At 43.9% G+C, this 26,184-nt stretch overlaps 1 protein-coding gene and 1 long non-coding RNA gene across 5 annotated transcripts in view; one reads left to right on the top strand and one right to left on the bottom strand.

Moving 5' to 3' along the window:
• Nucleotides 1-14,390, top strand: part of TMEM266 (transmembrane protein 266) — a 134,288-nt gene extending 119,898 nt beyond the window's left edge. For all 4 annotated transcript variants that reach the window (XM_038418464.2, XM_043493856.1, XM_038418462.2 and 1 more), the window contains 2 exons: nt 12,645-12,707; nt 13,780-14,390. In XM_038418464.2, coding sequence (XP_038274392.1) covers nt 12,645-12,707; nt 13,780-14,390 — 674 coding nt within the window. The remainder of the gene's footprint in view (nt 1-12,644; nt 12,708-13,779) is intronic.
• On the bottom strand, nt 4,465-13,912 carry LOC122456106. Its single transcript, XR_006274777.1, has 3 exons — nt 13,778-13,912; nt 6,337-6,471; nt 4,465-4,779 (listed from the first exon to the last, which is right to left on the bottom strand). It is a non-coding gene; the product is annotated as an uncharacterized LOC122456106 (long non-coding RNA).
• Nucleotides 14,391-26,184: the final 11,794 nt, after the last annotated feature.

Below are 26,184 nucleotides of genomic sequence, written 5' to 3'. Positions count from 1 at the left end.
TGCTAATGTAGATAGTAAAAGATAACCAAAATCATGAGGCAATAATGAAGTTAGGCCATCTCTAATCAGAGCTGATGTACCAGTAACAACCCTGTGTTAAAATAATAGGGAGAATTATACTGGAAAAGCACAGAAATCTGCTTTTGGAGCTCCAGTTGAAATATATGCAGTGAGGTTTGTTACCGCTTTGAATTAACTAAAAACTATTTCAAAAGTAATCAGGTTTCAAATTTAACAAGTCCCTGTCCTAATGTGACAAGGAACATACTGAACAGTGGCTCAGCAGCCTTTGTTGCTGTACTTGTGTATTCATTTTTCTCTCTTTATCGTGGTTTTCCTGTCCATAGATTTCTAAATGCTATTGGTACTCAAGGGGAAAGATACCAGTGATGGAGCTGCAAGATATCATTCTTAAGAAACCTCAGAATAAAGATTATTTCCTAGTGGACAGTCTAGTCCTAGTCTAGTCCTAGTCTGTACAGTGAGAGGTAATAATGTTGTATCACTCCACTCTAAAGACTCATGACCTCACAGAGATTCTGCAGCTGAAGAAAGAATAATTCCTCGGTCTAGGAAATTCAACTCCAATAGACAGAAGTCAGCAGAATCAGTGGCAATAAAAGGATGAAATAAAATGCTTTAATAATAAAATATTTCCAAGTAACATGAAGAAACTTTTTTTAGAAAAAAGACTCAAAATCATAAAGATGTACAAATGGTATTTATTGCATGCAGAGGTTTTGCAGATTCCTACACTGGGATCATTCATGAAACAATTGTTACAGTCACTATGGAGGGATTAGAGGACTAGAAGAGGAATCTGCCTTGATGGACAGAGTGGCATTTATGTGTTCCACCAAATTTATGATGTTTTTATAGGTTCAGAAGAGAGAGAGAGAGAGAGAGATTACATTGTCATCTCATGGGTTGGAAGGGACTTTACTTCAAATAGTTTATTATTCCCAGGAAAATTTCAATTTATGTTCTATATTTTTACAGAAGAAAAAGGCAGACTATTTGGAATTCTTCATCAAAAACTTTCCAGTTGCTGTGTGATAGTTCCTGACCAAGAGCTCCACATTTTTCAAAGGCAAGATTTTGGATAGCAGGCTAAAGTGCTAGCTCCATCCCCCCTGAAGAGAAGGGATGGGCCTGGCTTTATAATGCACACAGCAGCTCAAGCAGCTGACCCATGGAAAATGGTTGACTTTAAATTCAGGGACGAAGTTATTTCAGTTTTCATAAGAGATAGGGTATTAACCCCAGTGTCCTGGCTAAACTCCAGTTTGGATAATTACCTTCCTTCCTACTGAAATTCCCCCTCTAGTCTTAGTTGGAATCAATACTAGTCTTCACTTCCTGTCCTGAATTGTACAGTTCTGCTGTGTATTGTTCCACAGCTGCCTCATTCCATCTAGTAGCTGCATTTCATTGGCTAGTGAAGTGATTCCTTGTATCTATTTTTGTCAAGGTTGGCATTAATTTACACCCCAATTCATTGAGCAGTGTCTTGCCATAGACAGCAGTCTATCCTCCCTTCTTCTTTCCAGGGCCTGTCCTTCTCCTTGCTACACACCACAGTTTCCAATCCACTGAGAAATGTGAAATCATCTTCCCTTCCTGAATGTGCAGATAAATTGGGGTACCTATGGGTAAGAGAGATCCTGATTCCATGGCTTTTATTAGCAGCACTGTTGCTTGCAGTCCAAATCTAAATATTAATCATGCTCCAGTCCCTGTGTAGAAATGTTTTGATTCCTCTAGGCATCAAACAAGAAAGGAGAGAAAGATGGGACTCTAAGCATAACTATTAGAGTCCAGTGTCTGTGACAATGTTTCCAGGGTCACCATCTCCAATGTATGAGAGGAAAATTATATTTTTCTTGCTTCTCCGATCCATCAGCTTAGGCTACGGAATGAGATTGGCTTTATGGAAGAGAATGTGGAGACCACATAACTGTATCTCATAAAGATCCAAGCTATCTGTAAGAAAAGAGAAAATAGTCTTATATCTCCTGGATCCTGGAAATTGTGAGTTCCCCATGGAATGAAATCAAAAGAAATTTCCACCCATGAAGAGGAGACAGAGGAGGAATCTGAAAGGCAAATTGATATTTAAGAGAATCAATATAGAATTTGAGAGACGAGAACTATAAGGTATTTTAGATTATACAAACAATCTGCCCTCTCGCAAAAGCTGTTCTCTCTTCCTCATATATACTGACATTCTTCCTACAATCAGCTGTTGTTTTAGTTCAGTTGAATGTGCTAAAGGACATTTTTATCCAATTTTAAATCACCATGATCTGCCTTTATGGTGCTATATTGTATTGCATAAATAATATGCTTTTCTTCTTCTAGTAGTGTCCCTATGAGTGCTCCACTATAGGTGTGTCTGCATCCCTGCACTGCCGATCGGAGAACTTTGGTAGCAGCGTCCGTTGGGGCTGCACCTGTGCTGTTTCTCCTCATGCTGCTCCATGAGGCTTGCCAGCGCATGCAGGCTAACTGTTGTCAATTCCATCTCAACCACCTCTGGCTAGAGACAGAGCTGTTAGCTGTCATTAACTCTCTTTTTCAGTTGTTAATGGTTAGCTTTTAGAAACCCTTTAGAAAAAGAAGAAAGAAAGGACTTTGTTCTTGTGGGCTGGGGGAGGGGACCCTCCTGGACAAGGGTATGCCCAGCTCTCTGGGGTTCAAGAAGTGTCACAATTACAGCGAGGTAATTATGGTCGCAGAAAAGCACTCCCAGTGCATTCACTGCTTCAGTGAGGGCCACATCCAGCAAAAGTGTTCTCTCTGCCATCAGCTCTGACCAAGATCCCACAAGGGCAGAGAGCTCCACCAGAAAATCATCTTTTATGGAGGTGGCTCTCCGACCCCAGCCTTCCGGGACATGAGGTCTTCCCCTCAACCTTCAACTTCAAAGGATAGTGGGTCGAAGAAACAGTCCGGGGACTCCTCTCACAAGTCGAAAAAGAGAGCAGAAAGTCCCCTCAGCGAGCCTAGGGATAGCCAAAAGCGATCACCATCTTGCTTGATATCCTCAGCACCACTGGCACCAAGTTCATCTGGCACCCACTCCTCTCTTCAACGGTCAGTGCCCGGTACTGTTGATAGGCCCACAGATCCTTTGGGTACAGGCACGGAATCTTCAGTACAGAGAGACAAGGGCAAATGCCCTAAGACTCTCCTATTAAGCGAGTTGTTGTCAGTACCACCAGCAACATTGGCCCATCTGGCACCAGAGAGACCAGTCGATGGGCAAAGTCTCCATCTCCCCTGGCACCACCACCACCAACACCAGGATGCTTGGTACCAGCAGAATTCCATCAGCCTGGTGACCTCGCTATGTTGGAAGCTCCTGACTCTATGCCCCTCGGTACCAAGATCATGGAACAGAGCAATGGCCAACCAAGCAGGATTTCCCCACAATCATGCCATGACCCTCTGATGTCAAGTGAGGGATTGGACAGTGAGTGGGACCCCCGGCTGCACACCAACAGCCTGCCTAGAAGGTACTGAACGTTTCCCGAGAGCCCCCGAGGCAAGCCCCCTAGGTTACAGCATTGCAGGTCTCGGAACCCCAAGAACTGGAGAGTGGATAAAGGAGGAGGTCATACCCAAGGCCATTTCCTTGCCTTTGCCGAAATGATCATGCTGTCACCACCTTCCGTGGTGGATGACTTCTTTTTATTCCAAGAACTGGCGAAGAGAGTGGTGGACGCTCTCCACATACTATTGAAGGAGGTTAAAGATATGCACCACCAGCTTGTTTACATCCTCCATGCTTCATCTACCTGCAGGGGTGAAAGTGAGGTAGGCATACCAGCAAGAAGCTGGTCCCGCCCCATATGCAGCCAACATTAAAGCACTGCCACGGTAGCGCTTTAATGTCCCTGCCCCTTTTGCCTCCCCCATCAGCAGCCTTGCCGGTAGGGTCTGTACTGACAGGGCTGCCGACGGGGACGAGGAGGAAGGGGTAGCGTGGATGGGCTGGCTCTGGGAGACTGACCCCCATCCCCGCCCCTTCTGCCCGAGGCCCCTTCCGCCCAAAGCCCTGCCCCTTCCAGGGGCTGGAGCCAACCCACATACTGGTAAGAATTTATTATTACTTTCACCCCTGTCTACCTCCAAAATCGCCCTCCTGATCAACAAGGCCATCCTAGACCCAGCTAAGACTATGTGGCAAACCCCAGCCTCGGTGGCCCAGACGTGCAAGCAGGTGGACAAAAAATATAACGTGCCCACCAGGGAATCAGAGTTCCTATTCACCCACTCACTACTCATTTCCATCGTGGTGGATGCTGTGAACTCTCGTGGCTGACAGCACCACTTTAGGACAACATGCTATGACAGACACTGGAAGCCCCTTGATCTCTTTGATAGGAAGGCATATTCTTTGGCCACCTTACAGATTAGAATTGCCAACTACCAGGTGCTCACAGCAAAGTACAACACGAATTACAATAAATTATACGACTTTACTGATAAGCTGCTGGAGAGTTCCCAGGATTCCTTCTAGGCCATCATCCAGCGGGGCAACTGATAGCAAAAACATCTTTGCAATCAGCCCTTGACACTTCCAACACAGCTGCCAGAACCACTTCACAGCTGTTATAATGAGATGGGTGTTGTAGCTCCACCTCTTGAGATTCTGAAGGAGATGCAGACTATGGTGGGGGACTTCCCCTTTGAGGGTGTGAAGCTGTTCACCGAGAAGACCGATGCCTCTCTCCATTCAAAGGATTCCAGGGCCACTCTCAGGTCACTGGGAATCTACACATCAGGTCAAAAGAGACATTTTTGCCTTCCATACCAACAGAGGCCTTATTTGTCCCAATTCCCATCACAACGGAACTATGAGCTCCAGAGGAAAAAGGAAAAGTTCTCAAAGCGAAAGCTTTTAGGCTCCCAGTCCTCGACCCAAGTGCCTGCCCCTAAACACCACTTTTGATGGGCAGGTTGAGGCACCATGATACCACTTCCCACTGCTATCTGTGACCATGCACCCATTTGGTGACTGTTTGGCAGCATTCTGCAGTGCCTGGGAGCGGATAACCTCGGACAGATGGGTCCTAGAGATCGTCAGATCCTACTATTCCATCCACTTCACCTGTCTACCCCCTCCACAACACCCTTCCCCATCCCTCTTCAGGGACCCTTCTACTACAGCAGGAGATATGTCACCTCCTGCAGATAGGAGCCTTCAAACCCATACCTCAGCATCTACCAGGCAAAGGCTTCTATTCTCGCTACTTCCTAATATTCAGAAGGAAGTGGGGTTGGAGACCCATCCTGGACCTCAGAGTTCTCAACAAGTTTGTCAAAGCTCAGAAGTTCCAGATGGTCACCTTATCAACGATCATTCCATCACTGAAACAGGGAGACTGGTTTTTGGCCCTCGACCTACAAGATGCCTGCTTTCACATTTCAATACTACTGGCTCACAGACTTGTCCTCGAATTCACCCTGGGGCATGACCATTACCAATACAGAGTCCTTCCCTTGGAACTTTCATTGTCCCTGAGAGTATTTTCCAAAATTCTCTCAGTGATGGCCACCCAGATATGATCACAGGGATAATGATCTACTCTTACCTGGACGATTGTCTTCTCAGAGCCTGGTCGCTTCAGGGAGCTCTTTGAGCCACCAAGGACATAATATGCTTGTTCATAGGTCTGCAGATCAATTCCCAGATGTTGATGCTCACACCAGTACAATGATTCGAATTCATAGGGGCTGACTTAGATGCGCCACAGGCCAAAGTCTTCCTACCTCAGGACAGGTTTCTATCCCTGATATCGCTTATAGACACAGCTCAATGCAGCCCTCAAATTCCAATGCATGCAAAGGGATCCCCTTTTTTCAGGCACCACCTTCGTAGCTCCTTACCACCAATGCATCCCTCATATGATGGGGCGCGCATTTAAACAGCCTCACAGCACAAAGCAAATGGCTGCCTGTGGAGATACCCTTGCATATCAATCTCCTTGAATTGAGAGGAGTCCGGAACACCTATGCCCATTTCCTCCCACTGATAACAGGATCACATATAAAGATCCTAATGGACAACATAGCCTGCATGTATTATATTAACCATCAGGGGAAGCCAGATCACCCTCTCTTTGCACGGAGGCAATGAAACTGTGTAACTGGTGCTTCTCTCACAATGTTACCTTGTCTGTGGCTCACCTTCCGGGCACACAAAATATGATAGTGGACAAACGCAGTCACACATTCCCACACAACCACAAGTGGGAGATGCACCCATCAGTACTTCACAACTTATTCACACAGTGGGAAACATCATCCACAGATCTGTTTGCCACTTACTAGAACAAGAAGTGTCTATGATACTATTCCAGGGCAGGGGTCAGTCAGCACTCTCTGGGTGATGCCCTCCTCCTCCCATGGGACAAGGACCTTCTTTACTCCTTCCTTCCATTTCCTTTTCTGCTGAAGGTCCTGCTGAAGATAAAGAGGAACGGCGCTCACATAATTCTGATTGCTCCCACAGAGCCGAGACAGGCCTGGTACCCTTACCTGATGCAGCTCGCAATGTGTACCTGCAGAAATGGTCCAGGTTTCAGTTTTGATGCACGTCCCACCAAATCTCTCCAGTATCAGCAACTCTTCCACATATTCTGGAATATACCCTGACCCTTAAAAAATTGGGGTTATCACTGAGCTCTCTCAGGGTCCACCTAGCAGCTATTACAGCATTTCACCAACCCGTAGAAGGGTACTCAGTACTATCACACCCGACCACTAAAAGGTTCCTTTTAGAATACGAGAATAACAAACCTCTTCCCTCAACCTCGACTTCCTACCCCCTCGTGGGATCTAAACCTAGTGTTGAAAGGGCTGACTAGGCCCCCCCTTTGAATCTCTGGCTACCTGTTCACTAGCATACATATTGATGAAAGCGGTCTTTCTGGTTGCAATTACCGCAGCTAGAAGAATAGGGGAAATAGCAGCTCTAATGGTGCATCACCCATACACAGTATTCTTCTCTGACAAGGTTACACTTAGGCCACATCCAAGTTTCATCCCTAAAGTGACACCCTCGTTTCACATGAATCAGTCTATTCACCTTCCCGCCTCCTCCCTCAAGCCTCACTGAGATAATAGGAAAGCCATACTGCATATCCTCGATGTCAGGAGAGCCTGTGCATTCTGCCTCAATAGGACAAAGGCCTTCAGGAAGTCTCCTAGACTATTTCTCTCTATGGCAGAAAGATCTAAGGGCTTGGCAATATCAGCCCAAAGACTCTCCAAGTGGATCTCTAATTGTATCAGACAGTGCTACCAAATTCGTAACATGATCCCTCCAGCCTCGATTCATACACATTCCATGTGATCCATCTCCTCCTCCATTGCCTTCCTCAAGAATGTCCCAATCTCTGAGATCTGCAGAGCAGCAACATGGGCATCAGTCCACACCTTTGCAGAACATTATACAATCAACAGGGACTCCACCTTGGATGCCATCTTTAGCTCTCTCATCTGTGACTAACCCACCCCCAAAGTCCCAGCTCTCCAAGGGGGGATACTGCTCGGGAGTCATCTACAGTGGAGCACCCATAAGGGGACACATCTTGAAGAACCATCATTACTGACCCATCATTACTGAACAAGGTAACTTCTTTATATACATGTAACATTCAGAAGTTTTCAACTTTAATATTTTTCAAAAATCCTTGAGTACAACAGTATGGAAGTTAACAATGAATAATACCACTTGGGATAACTTGAGTTTATTGTAACCTATTGCTTCTAAAGCAGCTGAGATTCCCATATGATTAAAAACCAGTTTGTTAATTGCCAGTTTGCTTCAATATAATCATCCAATGCTTGCTTCATGCCTGGTATGCATATGCTCATGTTGCTCTGCCATAGTACTTTATTGCAAAGGATGCACAAGCTAAAAGGCTGGGTAATTTTATGCTCACTATTAACATTTTTAGCAATGTAAATGGAGATAATAAAGTCAGTCAAATCTCACACTCCACAGTATAGGCTGATTATCTGCCGTGGTGATAAAGAGTGTTTCCCTCCATGTATAGTACTGCACAGTTAGCTAAGTGCTTATGGGAGACTTCCTTTGGCACAGATATTGGCTGCTGCCCAGGTCAAGATGCTGGATTAGTTGGACTAGTGGTATCCAAGTCAATATGGCAAATTTTATGTTGATTTGTTTGAAAATTGTCCATTCACACATCATAAATGTTATGTTGATTGATATACAAATTCTTAGATTGACACATACATGAAATCTGGAAGGAGTTCTGATATTCAATATGAGTTTTGACATATGGAACCAAAAGCAGACAAGCAACTGTTTATTTCAGGGTGGGGGCGTTATGTCACCTTTTTCATTATAACATATCTAGGATGACCAGATGACAAGAACAAAATATTGGGACACATAGGGGGGCAGCCACAGGCTCACCCCCCCACCAGGGCCGGTTCTAGGTTTTTTGCCGCCCCAAGCAAAAAAAAAAAAAAGCTGGAGTGCCGCCGAAGCAAAAAAAAAAAAGCCAGAGTAGATCAGTCGGGACGCGGGACAAACAACTAAATAGCGGGACAGTCCTGATTTTATCAGGACGTCTGGTCACCCTAAACCTATCACAACATAATTTCTCTTTCCAGCATATTTCTTCAATCAGCTCTGAATTAGAGTCATATGTTGCTCAAGGATCACAAGAGTTTTCTTTAACTCATAGAAAATCTAGTGAAATCTTTAAATTGATCAAGGCTCTAATATCTGCATCCCCTTATGCTTGCCCCAGAAAGTTATGTATACCCCGAAAAATGCATGCTAGATCTATAAAGTGTACATATACTAGCTGTGAAGGTTGTGGCATTTATAGTATAAATTATGAATGATTAAAATGAAGTGTATTTTAAGAGCTGGTAGCTGAAAACCAATGCAATGTACTCTTAATCCAGTAGCATTGCCTTGAGCTACTCTGAGGCCTCTTTTTAAACTCAAACATTAGCACAAAACACACCTCTGACTGCAGGCATTTAAAGATCAACAGGGGCCAAAAAAGCTTTTAAGATCCAGTGAAACCAGGAAAGCAACCATGTTCCCTTTCAGTGTCAAGTTAGATTGCCGTCTTATGAGTGCAGCTATTTCAGGTACAGAGTGCTTAGTGGTTTGCGTCTTGTTGTGTGGAGAAAGTGTTCCACGGAAAACATCTGTTTCTTTCACCTGCAAACCACAATGTGCTGTGAAAAGGCAGGACTGTAACCACAGAGACCCAAGGGGATGTAGGAAATCTAGCTCATAGGGATGAGCATGATTTTCTGAAACATGGTATCGAAAAGAACACTTAAAAGGAGAGGATGCTTTTAAAGCATATGATACACCACAAATTGGATAGATCAGGTTGCTTTTAAGCTTGAAGTTCTTACTGGATGCTCTCATTATGTTCATAATGGTAATTGTTCAGTTCTGCTCAAAATCGTGACAAAATATGTGTATATTTTGCAGTTACTGTAAAATTCTCATTGTTTTACTATAAGAGAATTAATTCTTGGTGGGGAAAAAAATCAATTGACAGTCAGCTACTGTACAGAAAACAGAACTTCTTTAGTGACTATAAAATGCACAATACAGCTGGTGTTTTTCTGTTAATGCTCTCATTACATATTTTTCAGTCTAAATCAGATGCAGATTTCATATGTGTTGTTACATCCTATGGCCAGATCCTCTGCTGGTGTCAGTCATCAGAGTTCAGTCGTAGTCAATAGAGAACTTACACCCCCTGATGATTGGCCCTTAATTCATTCTGAAAATATTTATCATTGAATAAGGGTTAGATCTTCAGCTGGTGTAAATCAACATCACTCCATTGGCTTCATGGAGTGCTGTGAATTTACACCAGCTCAGGATAGAGCTCAAAGATGGTTACCATTTGGGATTGTTGTTTGATATCCCAAGCATTTCAAGCATTGTGCTGTTTTGAAGTGTAACTTCCATTGGTTTAAATTCTGGAACAGTCTCATGTTCTTTTGATTTATCAGGTGAATCAGTGTGGTGTAGTATAGTTTCTTTCCCCCACCTAAATTCCGTGTTCTGTTTATATGAACTTACTGGGTACAGGTTAGCATTTTTATTAGTTAACTCTGTATCAGTGCTAGCAAGCTGAACATCAAGAGTGAGGGAAAAGAGGCCAGAAACAGACTGAAGCTTCCAGAGAGAAAAATGAAAAATCATCAAAATGGAGTGTGACAGCAGAATAGGTTTAAAAAAATTACAAGTAAAAGAGAGAGAACCCTAGGACCACCTGGTTAGCATCCCAGAATACTGAGAAAGGGGTTGAATTAAATAATAATACCCCTAAGCTAGAGCTAAGACTTGCAAGTCAAATCTCCAATGCTAGAGAAGCTTCTAGAGGTATTGATCACTCACAGATTAAGAAAAGGAGTACTTGTGGCACCTTAGAGACTAACAAATTTATTAGAGCATAAGCTTTCGTGAGCTACAGCTCACTTCATCGGATGCATTGGTGGAAAAAGCAGAGGAGAGATTTATATACACACACACACACACAGAGAGAACATGCTGGTGATGGCTTATCTTAAGTGATCACTCTCCTTACAGTGTGTATGATAAACCCATTGTTTCATGTTCTCTATGTGTGTGTATATAAATCTCTCCTCTGCTTTTTCCACCAAATGCATCCGATGAAGTGAGCTGTAGCTCACGAAAGCTTATGCTCTAATAAATTTGTTAGTCTCTAAGGTGCCACAAGTACTCCTTTTCTTTTTGCGAATACAGACTAACACGGCTGCTACTCTGAAACCTGTCACAGATTAAGGGAACAGCTGCAGATTGGTCAAGCAGGAAGTCATGATTAATAGAGAAGCAACACAAGACAAGAGCACCACTGCTGTTCCAAAACCATAGTGAATCATCCCCTTTATAAAGAATAATCAGGTGGAAGGAGATTGCTCAGTAGTGTAACTGCAGACATCAGATTTAGAATATTTATATTCCTTGGTATAAAAGGCTCAGAAACCAGCAGAATTAAGACAAACTTGTCCTTTTAAAGCAGATCGTATGAGTGTGTGGGTCAAGTCTTATCTGCTCTGCATGGACATTAAAAATCCCCTGGCATGTTTTATAGGAGTAAGGAGTTGCCATGGTTAAAATTTACCCTCTTCCCCTGTTTTTGTTCTGTCAGCTGAGTGCTGCCCTCTGCCCCAAAAGTGGCTACATTTCAGTGTCACAGTAAGTATATGGTTTGCTTACCATTTCAGGTGCTGCAGGTGACTAATCTCTGTGAAAATGAGGCTATTTATTTAGGTGGCTAAATGAAAATTTAGGTGCCTAACTTTAGACAACCAAATTTGAGCATGTTGGCCCCAAAGCTACATCATCCATCCATCGTGTAACCCCACTGAAGTAAGCAGAACTGCTCCCTAGATGAATGAGGCCTCTATAGTCTAGACATTCTGAACAGTAATGTGACAAAACTGTAGAAAAAGGAAACACCCTTAATAATACATAATTCCTTGGATTTATTTTGCTGTGTTAACTGACTCCTTTTTTCAGCCATATATCAATGCACAGGAGTAACTATTCCCTAGCATATTTCCTTTTATCCTTAATAAATCTGTGTTAATGGTGTTCATTTCATCTGACTTGGTAGAATACCTACAGTTTTTAATTTTTGTTTAATCTTACAGGGAAGGATGACTTTTGTCACTAAGACACAGGACTTGGAGCCAGGAGATATGTGTTCTACCCCTGCTGCTGCCTGTGTGACCTTGGGCAAACTTGTCTTGGTTTCTCCAGTCTATAAATGGGGGATAATAATATGCAGCTATTCCTCAGGGTGCTGTCTGCTGTGCTTATTGCTGTTTGTAATGCACTTTGAGATCCTTGAATGCAAATCTGTAGTAGTGCAAACCACAATTTTATAGCTTACACTTTCAGATTAATTACAATACAGCCATACAATATGTGCAGACTTTGGATGTAAGCCTTTTCAGTAAGGAGATGCTTACCAGCACACAGACATCAGGAAGTGTATGCTACAGAGTTAAATATCCAGACAATTTAGGATCCCTGGAGAGTCAAGCTCCAGACTGAACATTATTGTCACTTTAAATCAATAACCATTGATTGCAAAGAGTGGCATTAATTCTACTTTCTGCTGAGAGAAATTTCCCAGTCTATATCATTTAAATGATGGGGTTGCCATTCTTCATATCAGAAGGCTTGAATTAGGTGAATAAAAATTTTAGAATTTGGATCAGGAAACTTGTGTTTTGTCTTTTTAGAACCCCTTCTTAGAAGTCTTGCATTTGCTACCATATAAAGAAACTTAAACAGTGCTCAGTGAGGAACTGGTCCCAAAATCCTTATCCAGGCCAAACTCCCATTTACCTTTAGTGCCCGAGTTGGGGCTGAAAGATCAAGCTTGTTGTGAGACTGCTTCCAAAGACACCATTGCATATCTAAAAGCAGCTTATAACCTCACAGTGTGTGTCATCAAAGACACAATGAATGGGGCTAAGGTAAATGATGCAGGAGAGTATTGCATAGTATGGTATTTCAATCACATGGATTAGAAAAAATAATCAAATAAATAGCCCTCTAATGGCATTCCCTCTTACTCTTCCAGAGGCCATGGTCAAGGATGATATGAACAACTACATCAGTCAATATTACAATGAGCCCAGCAGTGGTGAGTTTTCTTTAAAGATTTAAATTTAACCTGAATTTCAGAGTATCAGACATGTGTAACTGCTGTATTGCACTGAATGACATAGAACAAGTGATTAAGTAGATCAGCCTGGGAAATTAAACCAATCTCTAAACCTATCCATGAAAGTTTTCCATGAAAGTTTATATCAAGGTGACAGTCTCTAAAGAATAAGGGACCTGATCTTGCTCCCACTGAAGTCATCCATAATGGTTTCAACATACAGGTGTGCATTTTTCCTAGAGTAAGTTATCCAGTCAATAGAGTGGTTCAAATGGCCATGGAAAGGAAACCTAGGGAGGAAATAAATGAATAGAAAATCAGTTGAAGTTAACTTAGACAAACCCCTTGCTGGGAACCTTTTAGAAAGGCTAAACTGAATGAATGAAGAATAAGAAAACTCAATGCCAGACAACATTGACTTGTGAGCAGTAGCACTGCATCATACTTCAAATGGATTTTTTACTTTGAGTTGAATTGTAGCCACCAAAGGGTCATAAGATATCATTTTGCACTGCACTGAACAGCTTTCATACACGAATACCCAGTAGTTTGAATTTTAAAAGGTATGCAATAAAGCAAATAGTCAAAGCAGTTCACTTGACTCTGTGCAAATTTGGTTAACAAAAATACCACTGCTTGTGTGGCATTTTTATGTTCCACTTAAAAAAATTTACTCCCAAATGTGTTTAAAAATAATCAGGAGTATATCAGTCCCATATACACCTTCCTGTGTCCAAGTGACTACAGATTCCAATATGGGACATTTGCAAATACAGTATTTTTTGGATACACAGATTTTAAACTGTAAGCTCTTTGGGGCAGGGCTGTCTTTTTTTGTTCTGTATTTGTACAGCACCCAGCACAATGGGGTCCTGTTTTATTACTAAGGCTCTTAGGCACTACAGAAAATACAAATAAAATGTTTCTATGAATGTAATCAGCTCTCTCCACTTATCAAGCAATTTTATGTGAAAATATGCTGTTGAGACTATCTTCACAGATTTCAGAGGCAGGTTATTTTCAATTGACATTTCTATTATTTTACTTACAGACAGCGGAGTTCCTGAAGCTGGTATTTGTGTCATTACCACAACAGCCATTGATGTGCACCACCCCAACGTATCTTCTGACCTGTTCACAGTGGAAGTGCCCATAAAGATAGGAAGTAATGGAACTTCTGTTAGTGTCACATCAGGCAGTGCCTCCAGATCTACAGACAGCTCTGTAACCAGAGCCCAGAGTGACAGCAGCCAAACCTTTGGCTCTTCCACAGACTGCAGTACCACACGGGAGGAACCTTCTGAATACTGCCCCTTAGACAGGGCTGGGAATGCAAAACATGATCACATGGATTCTGCAAGGCATAGGGTCAGCAATGCAGTAGTTCAGGAACTGTTATCATCATTGTCAGAGGATTCTTGCTTGACACAAAAAGGCTTAGATCCAGTCAACCTTAAATTGCCTAGTCCAGCAGGGTCCACCAAAGCCAGTCCTGAGCTGGAACATAGAGTGAACATTTACAACAAGAAGAACGAAGAGAGCTTTGATGTGCTCCAGATTAAGCCAGTTATTCACCTTCAGCAAACTGCCTCGATGATCAATGAAAAGTTCAAATCTTTGGAATCCAAAGAGCAAAAGATGAATAGGGTCCCAGATTCATAGTTCTCCACAGTGGTAGGAAAAGACGAGACATTCTAAAGCTTTAATGGCGCCCTCAGAACAATCACTGGCTGGATATCTTGCTCCTTGCGTGGTTTGAATTAATTGAATATTCATAAAATGCATGAGTTCTGAGAGCCAACATGAATCCATGACATTTCTAGCTTCAGAGGTCCTCAGGCCAATCCCTGGATGAAGAGAAAATGTTATATATTACAAAACAATGACCTCAAAGATGTACATATTCTTAATCTTGGTTTTGTGGGGTTTTTTTAAAAATACAACAACAATTTTTATGGAACTCTGAACAGCCTTCTATCAGGTCAAGCTTCAGCAGGGTATGGTACATGCAGATGTAAACTTCTCCTTCTACGATTTCTTACTGTCCCTTTGTACATGACAACAGCTGTAAACCCCTTTGTACAAATTCTGCAATTATTTTTGTTCTTCCCAAAATCTTTTTTCAAGGAGCACTTTGGGTGATGCAGATTAAAGGAAAAAAGTGTGATCTGTTTTTATTTTAGCATGAGCTCTTTAAAAACAATATTTTGGAAAAGAAAATATCATTTTCACTTCCAAGTCAACATGAGTGAAAAATGGACATTTTGCAAATTCAATTTTAATTAAAAAAACAAACAAAATAGATGTTCATTCAGTGTTTTTATTCACAGATTTGTAGGTAGGCTAGGTTCATGAGATAATTACTGTGGCTTTAAATCTTCCATTTTGGAAAATATTTTAATCTCATTTACATTTGACTCTGAGTTTAATGAAGTAGTACATTGAACTCACCTGAATGTACAGTGACTATTGAAAGTGGACCCAAACTTTTTTTTATCATCACAAAAACTTTTAAGACAGTTCAGCTACTTAAGACAATTTGAAAGTTAACGCTAAGGTTCTCCTCTAACCCAGTAGTATCTCGCAGCAGGTGTAACACCTTTGGCCCAGATCCTCAGCTGTGGCTGAGGAGTGCACAATACAACACAGGAGTTTATGCCAAGGTAGATGAGCCAGCTATGTGCTCAGCTCATGCCCAGGGATAACTTAGGAGAGCCAGAAGGCTGCTTGCTGTAATTTATGCTGCCTGCTAGTAGCCTCAAGAGCCCAATATGGAGACCAGACCTCTTTTCCCCAGCAGCATACTGCCTAAAGGCCACAGGGAGAGGGCTGGCATAAGGACCAGTACACCAGCTGTATGCCACTAGCAGATCCCCCTGCAGTGGAGTCATCCTCCCATGGCCAGCTGTTATTATTTATTATTATTTGCATGCCAGATTTCAGACTTATATGCACCAGTGGTGTGACCCAAAGCAACCACAGTACAGCTTAGAGTATGAGGCATTGAGTTCATTTTTATTTATTTATAGTTGAATTATTTAAAATTTACAGAATAGATCCAGTGAAAATCCATGTGCTTTTCTGTCCAGCACTGGTTTTATGGGAAGGTGTATTGATCAAATCCACCTTTACAAGTATTAGGGGCCCAACTGTCCTGGCAAACACACATATGCAGCTCCTAGGGTTTCAGTGAAAGTTACCCATGCACTGTCAGGGACAGTCAGGCCCTAGAACACTTGCCCATATGTGAAAATTGGGCATTATCAAAGGCAACAATTGATTAATATCTCAGGAAATTATCCATTTTACGGTCTACTTGCTAGACTGGAGCACTTGCAAGTATTTCAGCTAGAGGTTGGGATAAGAACATAGGACCTGCCATTAGCAGGTCAGACCAATGGTACATTAGTCCAATAGCCTGTTTCCACCAGTGGCCAGTTCAGGGTGATTCAAAGGAAGGAGGAAAACCTGCACAGTGCACTTAACTGTGTATTACTGTACCATGAAGAGGAAGGAGACTTTCTGACCTCAGCTGGTGATCTGCTTATGTTCCCTAGCTAGCAAAACTGCTCCTGCTGGTTTTAGTCATATAAAGTTTTATGAAACTTACTTTTGCATCCATAATATTTTGCATCATGGGGTTGCATTATAAGTGATATCCATGTTCTAGTTTTAGTTTGCTGCACCCTAATTTCAGTGAGTGCCCCCTTATTCTTCTGTTAGATGTCTGTCTATAAAACTAATTCACAAAATACAACTGTTTCCGCTCATAAGACTAAGTGGGCAGTAAAGGCCAGTTTTTCAGGAGTGCTCATCATTCACAATTGGGGACAGGTTTTCAAAAGAGCACAGCTGCTCTGTAGGCACCTGAATGGGAGTTGCTGGGTGATAAGTACCTTTGAAAATGGCCATAAATGGGGTCAGTCAAAAAGCTCCCCAACAGAAGAGGCACAATTGCTTGCCCCCCCCCCTTTTTTTTTAAGCCAGAGAATAGAATAGATCCAGTGAAAATCCTTGCAAGCTAGCCAACTGCAACTTTTTGTGTTTTTAATTGAAGTATGTGATGTCTGGCTTTAATGAAAAGCCATATATTGTCCTACTATTTGGTAGATTGATACATTTCTCCACCATACAATTCTCCAAACTTGTACCTGCTTCCCTAGGGAAAGTTAAAAAGGAGACATGAGTTTCCATAAGGTTCCCCTTCAAAGTAGCTTTACTCTGGATCAATCTACAAATGCCTCATTTATATATTTAGACAATAAATGCTTATTCATTTGCATTTTGCTGAGTCTTGTGGAGAGCGTGGTGAGTGAGTGGAATGAGCTTCCAAGTGAAGTGGTAAAGTCAAGTACTAATATCTTTAAACAAAAATTGGATGACTGTGTGGAATCTGATAGATTGAAGGGGATCATTAGTTCTGTGCTTGGGAGAAGCCAACTCCCTTCTTGGGGACTGGAGGGAATTTTGCATTGATCATTCTTTTTCCACAGATCAGCAATGGATTTTTTTGCTTTGCATAGGAGCATTTTGCCTTTTGATGAGACACCCAGCTTTTAAAAAGTATCCAGTCAAACGCTCCTTCCAAGCATGCAGCGTTCCTGGCTGGCATTTGGTACTGTACAGCTGTGTAACTATTTTTTAAAAAGCCAAGACAAACTCTTATGCATGAGCTTAACTTTACTACCGAGAGTAGTACTAGAGATTTGTTACTAACAGCAGTAAAATTAAGCATGTGAGTAAGTGTTTGCAGGATCAGGACTGAAGAATTCATTTTTATCAAATTGTGAAGTATGTTAACACAATGAAATGTGCATAAAAACACTTCTGTAACTCCTGCACGCTGTGCGTATTTATAATTTACATAGATAAGTGGCCAGTCCTAAGTTCTCTCTAAGCTGCGCAGCCACACAGCAGGCTATAAAGGGCCGCAGCAGCAGGGGCCTGGAGAGAAGAGAGGTAAGGGGTGGACGGGGACTGGGAAGGGGAGCAAGTTGGGGTGTGTAGGGCTGCCACAGGCCTCTCCCATGGCTCTGGGAGCTCACTTGCTGCTGCCAGCAGGGAGAGAGGGGCCCGCCCCCGGAGCTCGCTGCTGTCAGCGGGGAGAGGGCTGGGAGGAATTCTCTTGCCCCAGGCCCAGGGCAGCCTGCCTGCACCCCCCAGCTGGAGCCCTCACCCCACCCCCACCCCAATGCTCTGCCCCAACCCTTGAGTCCCCTCCCACCCCCCTGAACCCCCTCATCCCCAGCCCACCCCAGAGTCCTCACCTCAAGCCGGAGCCCTCACCCCCTGCACCCAAACCCTCTGCCCCAGCCCTGCGCCTCCTCCCACACTCTGAACCCTTTGCCCCCCACCCCCATTAATTTAGTTATGTGCATCAATATGAAGGTGGTTTGTCACACATCACCTCCATATGGGTGCACATAACAAAATTCACTCCGCACATGAGTGGAAAAAATTAGAGGGAACAGTGGCGGCCATTGTATTAAATAAGTTTATGAAGTTCAGTTTATACCTTGCAAGGTAAGTGTGATATGTTTAAATGACAAATGTATTACTAATAGTAGTCTGTACTCATTTTCTGTCATGCCACAGAGGAAAAAGACTGGGAGAAAGCATAGGGGGAAGGGAAGTGATACTAACAAGCTAGCTGACTTGGCACCAGATCTTGATTTAATGTGGGTATAATTAGAAGAGATGAGGTTTAAGTTTCCAATATCATAATTTAATGAGAGAATCCAGCTTCAGGGTGGTAGAAGGCTATATCCAGTAAGGTTAACTTCTGTTCAGCATACAACGCTAAAAATAGCTGCCCATTCTTACATACAACACTCAGATCTTATTCAATTTAAATGTTAAGGTATCACAGCCTGTGTGGGCAGAATAAAATCATTTGGGGTTATTTCTTCCATTTTCTTCTCTGCCAATTATTAGGATCCCTCAGAGGCTGTTGTGTAAATTAAAGAGCAGCAGGCTTTGGGAGTCAGAAAGCACAACATAAAGACAGCTCAAGTTCCAATATTCCTTGAAACTAAGTTCTAACCCCTGCTTCTTGCATCCTAACTGCTAAGGCAATATGGCAGGCAGCATCAGCTCTCAGGTCTCCCATCTGCCCATCACCAACTAACTCCTCAGAAAATTAGCTGGGCCACAAAAACTGTTGATCTTCATGAGCAACAGAAATTGAATTAAAAAAACAAAGAGGTCAACTCATTTGGCTTGAGACCTCATTATAATGATAAGCCCTCTGTCACCTCCAAGAGCTGCTGTTACTTGAAAACATCTTCCTCATTCTTGCGTTTGGACTTATATTACCTGGCCTGTTACACAAAGGATTTTAGTTATTTTGTTTTATTTTAAGCATTTTGGTCAAATTATTTTGTTCTCATGACCTGGATCCTTTGCTTTTAAATTACTCGTTGACAGACGAGTTCATTGTCTGGGATCAGCCAAGGAGAGCCTCATTCTCTGCTGACATCCCCCCACATTTCCCACTCCCACCCCGGCCGCCCAACAGAGTCAAGTTAGTTCACAGTTCTTCTGCCTTTTCCCTGCATGTAATTATATATAAGAGATCCTGCCCCCACCTCAGAATAATAGAAGACACCCATACCAACCAGGGAAAGCAATCACATGTAAAATGTCTACAAACCAGAGGAATAATGTTAATAGTTCTAGTCATTGGGCCGTAACTGTATTAGAGATCATGCTCCTGAGGTGTGCTAATCACACTGTAGAGCAGTCCAGGGTTAATCACACAGTTGTGTTTTGATATTGGTCACATCTGAGACGAGAATATGATCTTATGTGTTCTACATTGTGCGCTGCAATGCACATTCATTGTAGTGATTCTATGGAGCAAGTAAGGAGCCAGAATTTGCAGGTGAAAAATGTATTCATGTCCTTATTGTTGTTTCAGTATATATGTATTTTTGTGACACCCCCCTCCCCCGCTACTCAATGATGCGCTCGTACTGCCTTGCAAGTCAGAAACTACATGAAACAGATACTAGGAATGCCCGGGTTCCAAAGGAGCTGTTTCTCACAGCAACAAACCACACAAAAGCTCTCAGAATGTCAGCTCCTCCTTATGTGAATTGGTTGCAGCTCCCAGACTGCAGGTAAAGGCAAGTACCCAGTTTGTTGCTTAAATTACCCATAGGATTTGTAAAGCAGGAGGGTTATTCTCAAAATACCCCCCCACTTTACCTCCGTTTGGCTTCTCAAATGCATGAGCACATCAGAACTTTTTATCTTAAGACTTTTGGAATGTATTTAATGTTTATAAAAGTTGGGGTTTAATAGTGAGAGCCACATCCAATGCAGACAGAGCCCAAGATTGCCCATTCTGCCTTACCAGGACACCTCAGGCATGACTTGAAACATCCCTGATATTCTAGTGTGGGGGAAGAGGAGAGTTAAGCAGAGGCTGCCAGTTTGAAGTTCAAATCAACATTGTTATTAACAGCATTGCAGAGGAAGAAGAGAATCATTGGGAAAAGCAAGGACTCAACTGCCCCTGTGACATCTGTCCAGCCACATCCCAAACCTATTTTTGCTGGAGCAGCATCAATGCTAGTGGTTCCAACAGCAAGCAGCATTGTGTAATTTCTGGTCATGTGGCTTCAAGAAGGTATGAGGTTGTTGAAGGGGAGGACAGACCCAAGCTCTCCCTCTCTCAGGGTGCAAGTTTGGTCCTGATCCGAGTCCCGTGGATGACAAGGGGCATTGGAGCAGTCCCTAAAAACATCTAGCCAGCCAGCCCTACCAAAGATTTGTTTTCCAGAGACCATGTTTGGAATTCTCCCACCCACCCAGAACTGAAGTTGATTTTGTTTGGAAGGAAAATACTGGAGGGGAGTGTCCCTGGGGAAACCCAGCTACATGGGATTCAAATAATTTTTCAGAGCTGTATACAGGCATTTCTATGCTTATGATCAGTGGAGCTTCCTGTACTCTGTTTGTTCTGTGTTGTGTTTAACCAGGAGTAAGTGAGTCCTTCCTTTCTCAGCTTCGTTGATCCCCTAGCAGTGATTCAAGTATCAATCCCGGGAGTCTGGAATGTCTACCTTAGTGCAAGTTACAAGCACAGAGTTGCAAAGGAAGTGGCAGGAACTATTTACAGCTGAATGCTCAGCCAAACATGAGCCAAAATAACTTGCTATCATTTAGTGCCTCATTGTGCTCGGGACTGTCCAAATATATAGGAAATGACCGTCCTTGCCCCAAAGAGTGCAGAAGCCAAAAGACAAGACATGGGTGACACAAACAGGTTGAAATGGGGGAAGGGGAAAGGATGCTGTTACAAAAAGAACAGGCTCTTTTAGCTCAGACTAGGGGGTGTGACTGGTCCTAGAGATGTTAGCTTTTCCTCTGCCTTTAGTGTTGTTAGGTTTTGTATATGTCACGGACAAAAAAAGGATACATTTTGGGGAGGGGCTCAGTGGGCAAATGAGCTTGGGGGATGGGGGCAATGTTAGGGCTCAGCACAAGGAAAGTGCCAGCATTATAAGAGATTTGCAGGAGCCAGCCAGGCAGAAGTGACAAACCAGTGGCTGCTGGGGACACAGATCAGTACAGTTTCTCTGTGCGTTAGGCCAGATTTACCTCCTCTTGTCTCCAGTGGTCATTATTATTTTGTACAGAAGCTGAAGGGCCCTGCTTTTGTATCCCTGTCAGGAGGTCACAGCATGTACTTAGCTTCCCTTGGCTTTTGGCTGGCATCTCTGCTAACACATCCAGCAGTAAAGTGTGGCTAATAACGAGGGCTCAGCCAGGCAAATGCACAACACAGAGCTTCAAAAGAAGAGGAAATAAGATGGGGCGGGGAGGGATAGCTCAGTGGTTTGAGCATTGGCCTGCTAAACTCAGGGTTGTGAGTTCAGTCCTTGAGGGGGCCATTTAGGGATCTGGGGCAAAAGTTGGGGCTTGGTCCTGCTTTGAGCAGGGAGTTGGACTAGATGATCTCATGAGGTCCCTTCCAACCCTGATAGTCTATGATTCTGTGATAAAATGACAAAAGAGCAAAATCTCTCCAGGCTGCAGCTAAGAATGTACAGCCCCAGCCACTATTAAGTTAGCTTATACCACAACTTGTGCCTCTTCTCCCTTCAGGCCTCCCAAAGCCTGAGCCAGCTTTGTCACTGCTCAGGCAACTTCTTTCCTGATAGCTGCTAACAGTCCACCTGTGACTCAATTAATTCCAGCTGGATTTGCCTGTGCCCAAAGACTGTGGTTTGCAGGAAGTGGCTGTTTGCAGCTCAGCTCCCTTGGTGAATGGAAAGAGATTGCTCCTGCTCCTTTCCCAGACAGCCTACTGCCAGTTCCTCTAACAAAATGAACGAGGACAAATGGAGAGAGGAAAAAGGAAACCCTTTGAAAAGAAAGAAAGATGGATTCCTCTTTGCTCTGAGACACAAGCTACCAAATGGAACAGCATGGTGATTTATGGAAGAGAAGAACTAAAAGGTAATTCTCTGTCATTCACCATATTCCATTCATGTGCCTCTTCCCAATATCTAACAGGAGGTTTTTATGGAGAGTTCAAAGGTATACGACCTCTCTCCTTTCATACTGAGCTAGTGCCTCTGTCCCACTGCTGCGGTGTGAGGGAAGGGTTGGGGAATAACACTCTAGTATTAGAGCTGTGCATGCAATTCACAGTCCTTGTGTGAATTATACTACAAAGTGACTAGCACATAACTGAATAATACCACCTCTGGAATCACCGTAGTCTGTGTGCAGAGAGCAGAGGAAGGATGCAACTTGGGAATCTTGGATTCCATCCCAGGCTTTGGAGGGAAATGTGCTCTGGTGGACACAGACTCGCCTGCCCATTTCCCGCAGCCTGGTCCCTTTTGACTTGTCCCAGCTCACTCTATTCTCCACCCCATGCTCCTCATCCAGTCTTCTTAGGCAGTCCTTGCCCAGCCAGTCTCAGATCCTCCTCCTGGTTCCCCACTGCCCCCAAGCTGGATCCCAGCCTGCACCTCTATCCCAAGGCTCCTCATCCAGTCTCAGTCTCTCCCCCACTATCTCCCTGGCTTCTCATCCCAGGCTCTTTGCACAGTCAGTCCCAGCTCTCTGCCACCATACCCCAGCTCCTTGTCAGATCTCTCCTCCCTCCCTGCTGCCCCTGTTCTCCCCTCTCCCCCACTGTTTCCTAATCCCAGTCTCCTTGGCCAACCAGGGCAAAGCCTCCTCCCCATCCCCCAAAAGCTCCTCATCCAATCTCACTGGTTTTCCTCCCCACAGATCTCCCCCATCTCCCACAACCATCTGGCTCCCAGTCCAGGTCTCCCACTCTCTCCCTAGGTCCAATCTTCTTGCTGAGCCAGTACCAATCTCCCCTTCCCAACTCCCTGTCACAGTCTCACCCGCCTCCAGATTCCATGTCACCAGGCTCCCAGTGTTCTCCTTTTCCCTCCCTGCACTTCAGCTTTTGTATACTCGGCATTCAAGTTAGGTGGCTTTCTCTTCTACGCTGCCTGGCTGACAGCAAGGGTCACTGAGAGCACAGGAGAGCCGGACTCCCTGCTCACTGTTCCATTGCCTGGCCTCACCCCAGCCCAGAGCAGCAATTACAGCAAACATCAGGTTTCACGACAAAAGCCAGACTGGTCAGACTCGGCACTAAAAAATGTGAGAGGCTTGAGTGTGCTAGGGAGGATAGACTCTATGGAGATATTCGCTGCTAAAATCAAAGTTGCAGTTTATTTTAAACTTGGCCACATTGGGCAGATTTTCATGGGCATGGCAAAAGGCACCCTCTGTCCAAATACAAGGCCTGACACAAAGGCCACCGCCTGCCCTCCCTCCCCACCCACCACCAAATTTCATGTCCCTGCTTCAAAGCACGGGACGGGAGGGGGGAGAGTTTTTCTTTGCCACTAATGTGGGCAAAACAATGTATTGTTCCCTGCCCACCTTCTCAGAAACAGGGGAACCATTTTGGCTGAAAAAAAAAATTATTATTCAGCCTGAGGTAGGCACCTAGCATGGCAAATTTCAACCCAAAGTTATTAGCAACTGAAAACAGGGTCTTGTAATGGGAAGTGTCAAGCAACCTTAACAATAAAGGTCTAGCAACCTGGTCTATAATACACCCTGGCCTCTGGTTTGAAGTTCTGCTCCATATGAAGCCACTGCTGCAGAGAGCAGGCAGAAATAGGATTGTTTTAAAATGAAGTGAAATTGGAAGAGAACTGGCCCATGCTAGTATACATTATGCACTCTCAGCCCATGCTCTAATCAGAGTGGAGCGCGTCATGAGACCAAATCTCTGCTCCAAGTTTTCTGGCACATGAGGCCTCCCTGCCACAGCAGGGGTATTCATTTAGGTGCTAAGGCATTAGAAATCCCCTATTAGATACTGCCAGTGGGTGGAGAATTCAACTGTGCTGACTTTTTGCCATTCACTCCTGTTCTGAAATGTATGTTGCTGCCTCTCCCTTGCACCCCCACATCCTGCACTAAGTGATTGTTTCATGCGGTGTAGCTTGAAGTGGGCTGTGGGATGGAACTCTTTGGAAAGCCACCTGGGCCTGAAGACAAACAGCAACTGCACTGGACTGGAGGGTGGCACTAGTTTAATACAAAACAACGCAATCAAGAAAGCACAAGTGCAGCAGCAGCTTAAAGTGCCACAAAGGCCATTGAGATGCAAGGCTCCTTCCCTTCTGCCCCCATTTTTCTATTTTGGCTTTAAGCAGTCAGTATAAAATGATGGGTTTTGGCTTCCTAGGTTCCAATGCAGGGAGCGGGGACATTTGGAATTGGCGTCTGGCAAATATTTAATCTAATTAGGTCCAGAGCTGATTGAACGTCTGTTGTTGAAATTTATTGTTGGTCATGGAAGAGACTGTTGGCAGCGCTTTGTGCAGTAGCACTCTGTTCCCATCCTGTACACAATTTGTCTGATCACTCTGGGCATGGGGGAAATGAAGCAGAAGGATCTCCTCCCTTCCCCACCCCCCAGCAACCTCCTTTTAAATGTTTTTTTGCATGGATTTCACATTAGCCACAGGCCTCTCCCCCTGCCAGTGCCCAGATATGGGACCCAATGTGTTGGACACAAAATAGAAAAGGAGTACTTGTGGCACCTTAGAGACTAACAAATTTATTAGAGCATAAGCTTTCGTGAGCTACAGCTCACTTCATCGGATGCATTTGGTGGAAAAAACAGAGGAGAGATTTATATACACACGCACAGAGAACATGAAACAATGGGTTTATCATACACACTGTAAGGAGAGTGATCACTTAAGGACACAAAATAGTCATCAATGCAAGAAACGTGACATGCTGTGGGATTCACCCCTTTATTGTAAGTAACTTTCTGTAATGATTTTTCAGCTGTACAATGCAGGGGGCACCAAATGTGTGTGAATCGTAGGCAATGTTGGGACTGAATTGAGTGCTGTCCCTTGAAGTGACAGACGGGTCAGAGAGATGCACTCTAGAGCAAGCAGAGCCCAGGGGTGAGAGAGAGGGTAGTTCAGCCTCCTTGCCCATTCGGTTTTCTGATACAGCTATCGCCAAGGGTGCCTGTAGCAATACCATAGCTGCCTCTCCTCTGGGGCCTGGCCTGGCCTGGCCTGCCAATGTCAAACAGCCACCACAGGGTAATGATTGGCTTGAAGTGGTCATGGAAAAGTAAAAAGCCCTAGATCCCCTTCCCACAGTGCTAGCTGAATGGAAAAGTACAAACAGACAGTGCAGTAAAATGTGAAGATTGCTTTGGAGTCTGCCAGCTCTCAAAAATGTCTAACCTAAGTACCATCATGCCTAGCCAGTACTGACATGGGCGTCTTCTGAAGAAACCCTAAATGCGGTCCAGCATAGTGGTGGGGTCCTGGCTGTGGGTAATAATTCCTTTAAGACACCAGCACTGACTTACACCCCAGCTTATGTGACTATAGGTGTTATTCACTGAGTGAAATATAATACCAACAGCCCGACCCCTTCCTGATGAGTAACAAGTCCATGGCGCTTTTTGGTAAGAGGACTGTTCCTATGCAAGATCTGGCCAGCATCTAGTTCTCCATTTACCCTACCTAAATTCCCATGTTTGGTTGAGTGCTGTAGGTAGGAGATATGGGGTGGGGGAACAATTTTGAGTGTACCTGCCTTGCCCATTGTGCTCCATTTGTGCTTTGTTGTGATTTGACTTATTAATATCGAGCCCTCTCCAATATGGTCCTTTTTCTTCACAAATGCCTTCTTAGCCACCTTTGCCCTCAGAAGAGGGCCATGTTGTGCCCTGTACTGACTAGCTTCTTTTTTATAGGCCCTTGCACACCTTTGCCTCTATCCACCCCCTTCCCCTCCCTTGGTGCTGTCATTTGCCCAGCTTCTCTTTGGCACCCAACTCTTCTTGGTTCAGTCCTGGCAGCCCTGGAGACTGTTTTCACCCTGGCTCCTGACACCAGATCCTCATTTATCCTGTGTCACCATT

This window comes from Dermochelys coriacea, chromosome 10 (genome assembly GCF_009764565.3).
Source record: "Dermochelys coriacea isolate rDerCor1 chromosome 10, rDerCor1.pri.v4, whole genome shotgun sequence".
Taxonomy (NCBI): domain Eukaryota; kingdom Metazoa; phylum Chordata; order Testudines; family Dermochelyidae; genus Dermochelys; species Dermochelys coriacea.
This window is presented reverse-complemented; position numbering and strand designations above follow the sequence as displayed.